The 11,628-nt window shown below is 42.6% G+C and overlaps 1 protein-coding gene across 2 annotated transcripts; it reads right to left on the reverse strand.

Annotated features, from left to right (window-relative positions):
- Nucleotides 1-1,722: 1,722 nt before the first annotated feature.
- Nucleotides 1,723-10,922, reverse strand: LOC106768227. Of its 2 annotated transcripts, none has more exons than XM_022782016.1 (2): nt 10,555-10,922; nt 1,723-4,911 (listed from the first exon to the last, which is right to left on the reverse strand). In XM_022782016.1, the coding sequence occupies exons 1-2, from the start codon at nt 10,802-10,804 to the stop codon at nt 3,896-3,898; spliced, it is 1,266 nt and encodes a 421-aa protein (XP_022637737.1). In that variant the 5' UTR covers nt 10,805-10,922; the 3' UTR covers nt 1,723-3,895. The 2 variants fall into 2 exon arrangements, 1 of the variants encoding a protein (XP_022637737.1); XR_002668149.1 differs by lacking the exon at nt 1,723-4,911 and adding an exon at nt 5,890-7,174 and having other exon boundaries at nt 10,555-10,631.
- Nucleotides 10,923-11,628: the final 706 nt, after the last annotated feature.

The following is an 11,628-nucleotide window of genomic DNA, read 5'->3' on the forward strand; positions in this document are numbered from 1 at the left end:
GAAATTGGGTGTTGACAGGTGCCTACATCTCTTTTAAAAACAGTCGGGCTTAAGCCCAAACTGGATGGGGTTGAGATATGAATAAAAGGGGCGCAGAAAAACATTTTTTGTTTGTGTTTGACTTGGCCCAGCATTGGCCCAGACAGAAATTAAAAGGGGGTGCTTGCGTTTAAAAGGGGTGAAGGTAAAGTTGTTTTCTTGACATGGCCAGCCTAAGCACTCAAGCCCAAAGTTCTTCCTGACCTAGAAACGCATGAGGGGTTCAAACCTCCCCACCTCATTCTGCACTCTCAAGCTCAATACACCAGAGAGGGAAGGTTTCTCTCTCGCAGAGCTCAGGGTTACGCCACCGAGCCACCACTTCTTCGAATCAAGCCACCGCGGCGGCCCTCCGACAGCAGACGTCACCGGAATCACGGCCGGCCACGACACCTTCTCCCCTTCTCCCTCTCTCTCGCACTAGCCTAGGGTTGGGGCCTTTCCACCCTTGAACACCGCTTGCCACCGCTTCTCTGCCACCGCCTTCATCGCAAGCGCCAGCCAGACCGCACACTCCCATGACTGTCGCGACAATGCCCCGTCTCCTCCATCACCGCGTCACCGTGCTCCACTTCCACAGCCTAGGCCGCAGGAACTCAGCACCGTCGTGCCATCAACAACGACAATGTCTCGCTTCTTCACCTCCGTCACCTTCGTCCGAACTCCATGCTTCGCCAGTCTCCGATCTAATTTTGCTTCATTGTGGTATGACAGAAAAGGGGCAGAGAAAGGGGAAGAAGAGAAAAGAACAGCCTCTGCTTGCTCTAAACGCACTTGCATAATAATCCAACTCGTGCTAGGGGTCGCCGCGACTTTCGAAAGAGCAGAAAGGTGAGTTGGGGAACTGGTTTACGAATGAAATTTGATAAAGATATCCTCCCTTGTATTATTCTAAGACTCAAGAAATTGAAACAAGCACCAAGGTATTGAATCTGGTTTTTGTTGTTGGTTTCCTTTGACGCGAACGAAAGGTGAATAGAACATAAGTACTGTTGGATTCATTATGTAGTGTACTGTGTGAGTTTCTGTTTAACAGGGTGTGAGTTTCTGTTTAACAGGGTGTGAGTTTTTCTGATGGCGTTATGTGTGTTGGCTTTGTGGAAAAGGAGAGAGCGCCAAAATTGTTTCAATGTGTTCAATGTGCGCTTTGTATGGTGCGTGTTAAGGATGCGATGGAGAGGTTTGGATATGGTGATGGCACCTTAACAACAGGTTGGACTAGATTCATCTTCCTTGTTGATGAGAAAAAAAATCAAAGTTTGGGGTGCAGATTCTATAAAAGTAACCCTGATTTAAGAAAATGAAAGAGGAAGCAATGCTTCACTCTCTGGATAGGACCTCTCATGGTGTTTCGGGGACGTTGAGAGCTTTGGAAGATCACAACTCACGCTGCTCAGTGGCTTCTAAGAGGGGGAAGAGAATAAATTTCCATGAAACCTTGTTATGCAAGGTGTGCTCATGGAAAGGGGATGGAGATGCAGCGAAAAAAACAATCATAGTGTTTCGGTAGGAATTTATTGGGACCGAAAGCACTAACCTCAGTGGCGCGATTCTGCCTCCTTCTGATGCGAAATCTCCAATTGCCTTCGCCGTCCGTTCTTCTGACCGTCCGTCACGCTCTGATCTTTGCCCAGGAGGGGGGTGGTACCTGTAAAGGCACTCCGATGATCAAGTTAGATGTCAGTATAGGAAGGACCTCTGTCCTCAGCAAGTGGATGCCTAGAACGGAGAGAGGGTGGAACTCAATCAAGTATGAGAGTATCAGTGTAGGTTGAATTGTGCGTAGAGTAAGCTAAATTGTGCGTACCTTGTTTGGAGGCTTTTGTTCTTTATTTATAGGCTTTGGATCAATATAACAAAATAAAATATAAACAGAATGAAATATAAACAAACTTACCTGAAATATCTCTGTTGAGATATTATTTGATACGAGATATATATGATGATACTGTTCCGTTATTCGTGTTTGTTGAGCCCAATAAGGCTGGATAATTCGGCCCATTTACCTGGTAGGCTTGACCGTTCGGTGTAACCGGTCGTCCGGGATATACTATCGTACATCATCCCCCCAAGTCCAAAGGAAGGACGAGGCTTTAGCCTGATGTGACTGCAGGACTTTGATGAGTGTTGGGAAGGATAGTGGCCGATTGGTGTGGGATAANTGAGTNGTCCGTATTGTTGACCGTTCGTACTGATTAGTGCCCTAGTGGTAGGCAAACAGACATGTGTAGTTTTGCCAGTGTAAATTAAACGACGCAATCATATCGTCGTTTAACTTTTAAACACATAAATGGATTTTCCCGCGTTACGGTAGTGGCAGAGTCGCCAAATTAGAACGTTAGATCTCAGGCATCCAACGGTGTAGGTAATGCGACATTTTCGTAACCTCCACGCTTTTGAAAAGTATAATGATTTGGAAATGAACCGTCATTTCATCGTTGTTTCCTGCGTTTGCCCTCAGAAGCTCTTGCTTTGCCCAAGTATTCTGCACTTGCTTCGACCTCCATTTCCAGGTAACAATGGCTTCTTCCCCTCCTGCCCTTACTTTGTCTGATAGTGAAAATAGGAATCGTAATGTTCCGTCGTCATCTAGCCGTAGAGTCGTAGGGTCTGTAGAGTCGTTATTGAGTGGTGACAAGGTTTTTGTTAATGGCGGGGTCGAGGTAGAAAATTCCGGGCAAGAATGTGCTTCTTGTTCCTTAGATTATTCGTGGGCATCGCGGGAAGTAGGTGAGCAATACACTATTTTTATTAGTAGAGATATACTATCAGGATGGGTAGAAGATAACTGCATCCTTCGAACCCTAGGCTATAAGGCCGCCGTGAACTTAGTGGCTTGCAAGAAGGGAGAAAGAGTGTTTCACGGGGAAGAGGTCGCCGAAGAGGGTTGTTTTTACATGTATCTGTGTTTATTTTACCATATGTACGTTCGTCTTCCTTTTACTCGGTTCCAAATGGATGTCCTCCGATACCTAAACGTAGCTCCTTCCCAATTACATCCGAACAGCTGGGCGTACATCCAAGCGTTCGGTGTATTGTGTCAAGCCCTAGATATTAACCCAACGGCCAAAATATTCTTGTATTTTTTCAAGAGCCGGCCGAACGCCAAAAAGGGGTGGGTTTCCCTTAGTTCCTAGGCAAAGGATGCCATATTTCACTTGTTTGCTGAGTCGTTTCAAGACTTCAAAAACCACTTTTTCAAGGTGTCAGTTAAATCGAGGGGTAAGCCATTTTTTCTAAACGATGATGGTAGTTCCAAGTTCCCCTTATTTTGGACTAGAAATCCTCGAACTTTGACCTCTTGGCCTAAAGAGGATATGACTGACGTCGAAAAGAGGGACCTGGATATTTTGATTAAACTATCCCGTCCGTTTTCTTCGAGGAAGATGGTGAATTGTCTGAAGTTCAACGACCTTAAGTCGAAGGTTTCTGGTAGGTGTTTGTTGCTGATTATTGTTCCCGGTGAGGTTGAATATCCTTACTGATTTGTTGTGTATCCTTTTACAGACTATAATGTCCACTATTTACACAAAACCGACCGCGTTTGATCCAATCAAGCCTACTTGTTACAAAAACGAGCGACAACACAACACACCAAGCGTGTTCAAGATTTACAACCAACCAAGCCTCAAATCGACTAAGTCTCGATGATTTATCCTAACGATCTGGCGACAAGCAATCATGTGAAGTTTGGAGAATTCAAACATGCAATGTATTCACACCAAGATCAAAAAACAAAGGTACAAAGTTCAAATTCAGAAGTAAAATGCCCACATGGGCCAAATAACAAGAGAAACAAAACATAGTGTTTAAGACACTCCCACAGAGATTACAAAATAAGGCATAAATATTATCTTCAAGTCTCTGTGTTGACTGCTTCATTCTGCTCGGTCCCAGTTTCTTGACCGGCCGCCTCCACAACAGGATCACCTTCTTCAGTAAAGGTGCCCTCATGAATGTCATCGATCGACACCATACGTCCCTCATAGATGTCCTGTTCTATGTCAAAGCCCAAGCCTGCAGGATCAACCTTGGCCAAGAAATTCATTTGCCTCAATGCCTTTTTGAAGCCCTTCGTATGTTCAAGGTCAATTGCTTCCATCATCTCGGCCTCGGTTTGTTTCCACTCAGTTCTCTCCTGCCTCAGTTCGACATTTGTCTTCTCCAACTCTTCTCGTTTTTTTTCGATCTCACTCAGCCTCGCAATATTCTTCCTAGCCTCCTCCATGTCCTTCAGCACATTATCACGCTCGGTCTTCAGCTCTTGACCAATCTTACGCAACCCTTCCACCTCCTTCTTAACTTCTGCAAGGGCCTTTGCAGCTTCCTCGGCCTTTTCCTCACAACTTGCGTGAGTAGCATTGAGGTCATCTAATTCCTTTCGGAGGCGGTTCACTTCGCTTTGAACTTCCCCTCTATTAGAAGCATACACCATTTTGAAAGCTGCGGCACCGGCCCGAAGAAGAACGTCGAGCAAGAACTCAGACATTTGTTGCTCGGACATGGAGGCCATCACCTTCTCCTCAGCAGCATCGAAATGGAATTCGATCTTGTGTCTAAGATCGAAACCGGGGTCCCACATCCCTTGGGGCAAAGGGCGAAGTTCGGACGGGTCACCGCTCTCTCTTACGGTCCTCTCTACACCGGGTGATGATTCCCCCGCCTCGATGCCGGTTTTTCCTTTGCCGAGTACGTTGGTCACTCCCTCAACCCGTGCGACTTTTCTCTTCCGCGTCCATACTTCTTCGGGAGAGGGTGGAGTGTCATCTACATGCACAACCGTGACCGGCACAGCCTGGCCGGACGATGATCCGGCTCCTTTCTTGGCCGCACGAACTTTACCGAACCAGTCTCTCTTAGGGGCCATCAGTTCTGTAAAAGGATACACAACAAATCAGTAAGGATACTCAACCTCACTGGGAACAATAATCAGCAACAAACACCTACCAGAAACCTTCGACTTAAGGTCGTTGAACTTCAGACAATTCACCATCTTCCTCGAAGAAAACGGACGGGATAGTTTAATCAAAATATCTAGGTCCCTCTTTTCGACGTCAGTCATATCCTCTTCAGGCCAAGAGGTCAAAGTTCGAGGATTTCTAGTCCAAAATAAGGGGAACTTGGAACTACCATCATCGTTTAGAAAAAATGGCTTACCCCTCGGTTTAATTGACACATTGAAAAAGTGGTTTTTGAAGTCTTGAAACGACTCAGCAAACAAGTGAAATATGGCATCCTTTGCCTAGGAACTAAGGGAAACCCACCCCTTTTTGGCATTCGGCCGGCTCTTGAAAAAATACAAGAATATTTTGGCCGTTGGGTTAATATCTAGGGCTTGACACAATACACCGAACGCTTGGATGTACGCCCAGCTGTTCGGATGTAATTGGGAAGGAGCTACGTTTAGGTATCGGAGGACATCCATTTGGAACCGAGTAAAAGGAAGACGAACGTACATATGGTAAAATAAACACAGATACATGTAAAAACAACCCTCTCCGACGACCTCTTCCCCGTGAAACGCTCTTTCTCCCTTCTTGCAAGCCACTAAGTTCACGGCGGCCTTACAGCCTAGGGTTCGAAGGATGCAGTTATCTTCTACCCATCCTGATAGTATATCTCTTCTAATAAAAATAGTGTATTGCTCACCTACTTCCCGCGATGCCCACGAATAATCTAAGGAACAAGAAGCACATTCTTGCCCGGAATCTTCTACCTCGACCCCGCCATTAACAAAAACCTTGTCGCCACTCAATAACGACTCTACAGACCCTACGACTCTACGGCTAGATGACGACGGAACATTACGATTCCTATTTTCACTATCAGACAAAGCAAGGGCAGGAGGGGAAGAAGCCATTGTTACCTGGAAATGGAGGTCGAAGCAAGTGCAGAATACTTGGGCAAAGTAAGAGCTTCTGAGGGCAAACGCAGGAAACAACGATGAAATGACGGTTCATTTCCAAATCATTACACTTTTCAAAAGCGTGGAGATTACGAAAATGTCGCATTACCTACACCGTTGGATGCCTGAGATCTAACGGTTCTAATTTGGCGACTCTGCCACTACCGTAACGCGGGAAAATCCATTTATGTGTTTAAAAGTTAAACGACGATATGATTGCGTCGTTTAATTTACACTGGCAAAACTACACATGTCTGTTTGCCTACCACTAGGGCACTAATCAGTACGAACGGTCAACAATACGGACNACTCANTTATCCCACACCAATCGGCCACTATCCTTCCCAACACTCATCAAAGTCCTGCAGTCACATCAGGCTAAAGCCTCGTCCTTCCTTTGGACTTGGGGGGGATGATGTACGGTAGTATATCCCAGACGACCGGTTACACCGAACGGTCAAGCCTACCAGGTAAATGGGCCGAATTATCCAGCCTTATTGGGCTCAACAAACACGAATAACGGAACAGTATCATCATATATATCTCGTATCAAATAATATCTCAACAGAGATATTTCAGGTAAGTTTGTTTATATTTCATTCTGTTTATATTTTATTTTGTTATATTGATCCAAAGCCTATAAATAAAGAACAAAAGCCTCCAAACAAGGTACGCACAATTTAGCTTACTGTACGCACAATTCAACCTATTCTACGCAGATTCTCACACTCATACTCTCATACTTGATTGAGTTTCACCCTCTCTCCGTTCTAGGCATCCACTTGCTGAGGACAAAGGGCCTTCCTATACCGACATCTAACTTGATCGTCGGAGTGCCTTTACAGGTACCACCCCCCTCCCGGGCAAAGATCAGAGCGTGACGGACGGTCGGAGGAACGGACGGCGAAGACAATTGGAGATTTCGCATCAGAAGGAAGCAGAATCACGCCATCATAACAAGTCATGTTCAAGATCCAACATATTAGCTAAACCGGGATAGAAGACTTACCTTGGTGTTGAAGTCTTTGCTTGATTTTCTTCCGGTGACGATCTCCTTTTCCTCCCTCCGTGCAGGTCCACTGAAATTGTGCTCTCAAGGGTCTCCGATTCTTGATTCAGTGAGAAGTGTTCCCTTCTTTTGCTTCGTAGTGCCCTTTTCTTAGGTCCCAATCCCCTTTTGCGTGACTGCCTGTGCTTTTTTGCGTGACTGCTTTGCTCCCCCTCCCATACCTTATTTACAGAACCTACCTCTCCCAGTCAAAGCTTCTTTTTTTTTTTGTCATTTTTTTCATTGTTTTTTTTATATAATAAAGACAAAATGGAACATTTCAAACTTTTTCTTTTTCCTATTTATATTAATTATGTTTAACTAATATTATGTTTAACTATGCTAATTATATTAGAACACCACTCAAAAGAAAAACTAAAAACAAAGATTAAAAATAAAAATAAAAATAAAAATAAAGAGATAAAAAATGAAATAAAATAAAGCTAAAATAATAGAAATAAAATAAAAATAACAATAAAGATAAAAATGGAAATTGAGAAAAAACCTATGATAACACAATAGAATAAAGCAAAATGGAAAACTTTGACAGTCAAAATTACTTAGAACGAATTGCAATTTCAGCTTCATCTATCACAAACGTTAGAAGTAGTTTCATTTTAGGTTGGAAATTTGAACTCTTATTATTATCTAATTGGGTGATTTTTGGTTGCAGGGAAAGGACATGCTTAAAAGATGTTTTTGCCGAATTTCATGAGCAGAAAAAGCTTTCAGAAATGTAATGTAATAGCTTTTGAAGTGAAAACTTGACCAGCCCAAAAAGGTTATTGAGTATGTGAATTATCCAATGTTTCTTTTTAATATTGTTTCAGGCTTTCGTTCCATCTCTTCATATACAATAATTTTGTTATTAATCTGATCTCTTTTTAACTGTTGTTTCTAAATGAACTCATTGGTGAGAGTGGTCACCTTTATTATTCAAATAAAAGAACATTCAAAATGGAAGGTTAAAAAAGTGTTATATATAAAATCAGTGATTATCTTTCATCTGCTCAGCTCTTGGTAAGGCTGGTCCATGATGTCGCAACCGAAATCGTGATAGGACGACGATAAAAAAAACGATTTTGAAAATGAGATGTGGAGTCGTCACCGTAGTTTATTCTAAAAAACTACGAAAAAACCATAAGATAAGACATGGCCTGCGAGAACCGGATTCTAGGTCCGGGAGCCGATTACGTGTTGAGAGGTATTAGCACCCTACAACACCTACGCGAACGGTCGCACGTGTGCTTAAACCTTTTAAAATAATTTTGTTAATTTTTGAAAGAAGAAGAAAAAGGTTTTCAGCATAAGGTCACATGTACTTAAACCTTTTGAAATAAAATTTTGTTGATTTTTTGAAAGAAGAAGAAAAAGATTTTCAGCACAAGACGGACGGAATGGTCGCACGTGTGCTTAGACCTTTAAAAATAAATTTTTGTTGATTTTTTGAAAGAAGAAGAAAAAGATTTTCAGCACAAGACGGACGGAATGGTCGCACGTGTACTTAGACCTTTAAAAATAAATTTTTGTTGATTTTTTGAAAAAAGAAGAAAAAGGTTTTCAGCACACGGAATGGTCGCACACGTGTTTAAACCTTTTGAAATAATTTTTGTTAATTTTTGAAAGAAGATGAAAAAGGTTTTCAGGTCGACGAAATGGTCACACGTGTGCTAAAACTTTTCAAAATAAATTTTTATTTGTATATATTTTATTTTTCTATATATTATTAATGTTTTTTAAAATAAGTAGATATTAAAAATAAAATAAAATAACAAATGAAAAATAAAAATAATAAATAAATAATTAGAATGAAAAAACTATAGAGTATCTAAACCTAATTTATTTCTAATGGCAGATTGGGCCTAAACCCAAGTAGAAAAAGGGTGGTAAAAATGAAAAATAGGGGTGCCTAAACCCTTTTTCCTTTTTAAAAAAAAACGAAATGGGGTTGAAAGGGGGTGATGCGAGTGAAAACAGGGGTGTACGAAGTTAATACATTTTTTGTTTTGCCATGATGGGCTCAGCATCGGCCCAGGCGGAAAATAAGACAAACAAAACGGACAGGGGGTGATGTGAGCGAAAACAGGGGTGCGGAAAGTTAATCAAAACCTAAGAAAAACTAAAAGGAAAAAAATTAAAAATAAAAACCTAGCCCAACCCTAGCTTCAGAAACCCCTTCAGGGTCCTCTCAGACTCTCTCATTTCTCACTCACTCAAACCAAGCTCCCAGACTCCATCTTACTCTCTCGAACCAAACCAGGGTTGGGGCTCGCCGCACAACCATTTCAGGTCGCCGCCTACGCACCTGCCGCTGCCCTCCCACCGAACGGCCAATGCGACGCCACCAAGAGCGTCACCGGCGACCACCATCACAATCGTCAAAGTCGCCGCGCCGTAGAGACGTCCGACGCGAACACCATCCTCGCGCGCCCTTGGTCGCCGCATGCTGCCACTCCCCTCCGGCCAGCCACGGCGACGCCGGCGTCCTCGCCACCATCCGGCCAGCCAACGCAGGCCGCGACGACCTCACCCTCTCTCCTTCTGCTTGTGTCGGCCTTGGGTTGGGGGTTTGCCTCCAACCGGACACCGCCTGCCACCGATCCCATCCCGCCACCTCATCGCCGGCCACCATCTCCCCAGCGTCAGGGCCGCCGCACCACAGAGACCGCCAACGCTACTTCTCACGCGTCTTCTTCGCCCTTTCCGAAGTATCAAGCCATCAACGGTGGCACCACCACGGCGACTCCCAATCGTGAATTACAAATACTAAACTGCCGGTGAAGAAGACCTTGTTACCTCCCCTGCTTTGCTTCTTTGTGGATTGGATAAGAAAGAACGAAAAGGGAGAATGGTGTTGGGTGGTTGAAGGCGGTGGTGGACGGTACAGTAGCAGTTTTTCGTAGAGTATGAGCTTGTGTGGGGGTGCTGGAAATTGGTCCTTGTCCTTGGTGATTGGTTTTTATTTTTGCTGCTCCGAGCAATGCAGGTTGAAGAGGATGGTGCGGGTCAGTCGCGGTGGTTATTGAACTAGAAATTAGATGAAGAATAGGGCTGTTTGATACTTTGTTTTGGTGTTTGGTTTCATTCGATTCTGTGGTGTTCTCTGCGAGTCCGTGTGATTCAATTTTGTCGGTGATTGGGGCTGTGATAGTGGGCGTGGAACGATTCTGATAGGGTGGTGAAAAGGAACGGTTTTGCGATGTTTTCCGGTAAGAAGAAAGGCCTCGGGTTACTGGTAGTTCCAGGCGGGATGGTGAGACATGATCTTTGTGAATTGGTTCCTGAGCAATGGGGAGTAAGCCTTAAAGGCTCGGAGGCTAAGAGATGGGCAAGAAGATGGTGGTCTCGTTCTGAAGCTCATTAGCCATGATGAAATTCTTATGGAAAAGTTTAATAGATAAGAAGAATAATGGAATATCAACACAGCATACGCGAACAGAGCAACCACAAACATGCAACGAAGTATGCGAACAGAGCAACCGCAAACATGCAACGAAGTATACAATGCGACAAGCCCAGTATATTAGACCATGACAACGGTAATGAGGGAGGTGATACTTACCTCTCGAAGCTTCCTTTGCTATCGTCAGCTTCGTATCTCCGGTAAACTCTTCCCTTCCTTTGGCTCTACAGTCCTCTGCTTTTCCCTGCCGGTGAAACGAAAAGGCTCTCTCACGGAGTGATGCTCTCGTCTCAGTAGTGAATCCTGAATAATCCTCACCTCCCCCTTTGTTTTTCAAGACCCTTTTGTTATCCAATCTGACCATTCGAATTGCGTCTGCCATCCCCCCATAGCTTGCAGAAAACCGCATCCGTATCTCCCAACACGTCTTCTGCTGCGTCGTCCTTTTCCTGTCCTCAACACGACAAAAGTCCTTTTCCCTTTTTTTCTTTTCTCTTTTTTTTTTTTTGCTTTTTTTTTTACTAAAGACAAAAACTTTTTTTTTTATTTTTCTTTTATATATATATATATATATATATATATATATATATATATTAGCTATATTAAAACGAAACTAAAAAAATAAAAAAAATAAAAAAAAAAACAAACAAAAAGATGAAAATTATAAAAGGAAAAATAAAATAAAAAAATTGAAAATAAGTAAATAATAGAAACATATAGAATATAGCAGTATAATAAAAAAAACTAATTTGGACGAAATTCGGATTTGGTCTTCATATTTATGTGTTAATCTCAATGTGGATAATCGTATTTTTTTGGTCTCAATCAGATCCTATTATTTGTAAAAATGAGGCAATTAAGTCCTCTCTTTTAAGTTTTCTCTTATGGTGTTAACCTGTGTTTGTGCTGATGTCATTGTATAATTACATGAAATTTTTATTTAAATTAAAGAATTATGACATGACAATCATTCTTGGACTCTTCATCTTCTTCGTGGTTGGGATTTGAAAGTGAAAAATTTGGTGATCTTGATTGAAGAGTGAAACAGAGGATCCTCAAGTTCATAAATAAATGGCAGATAATAACAAGAAATGTGATCGTCTTCAGGACTTCCCAAAATTTCCCAGACAATTCACCATATTCTAATGTCAAAAAATACTGATGTTACCTTCTCTAATAGAGGTCAGTTCTTTAAAGAGCCAATAACACCTATCAAATTCAAAGGAAACTCTT

Source organism: Vigna radiata, chromosome 1, assembly GCF_000741045.1.
Source record: "Vigna radiata var. radiata cultivar VC1973A chromosome 1, Vradiata_ver6, whole genome shotgun sequence".
Taxonomy (NCBI): domain Eukaryota; kingdom Viridiplantae; phylum Streptophyta; class Magnoliopsida; order Fabales; family Fabaceae; genus Vigna; species Vigna radiata.

What these genes read in the sequence shown, in the direction of transcription:
- LOC106768227 (XM_022782016.1), bottom strand. Translation starts at nt 10,804, where the DNA reads ATGCGGTTTTCTGCAAGCTATGGGGGGATGGCAGACGCAATTCGAATG. An exon ending in AGCAAAGGAAGCTTCGAGAG is followed by an intron (nt 4,912 to 10,554) that starts GTAAGTATCACC and finishes ATCCTTTTACAG; the next exon opens with AACTGATGGCCCCTAAGAGA.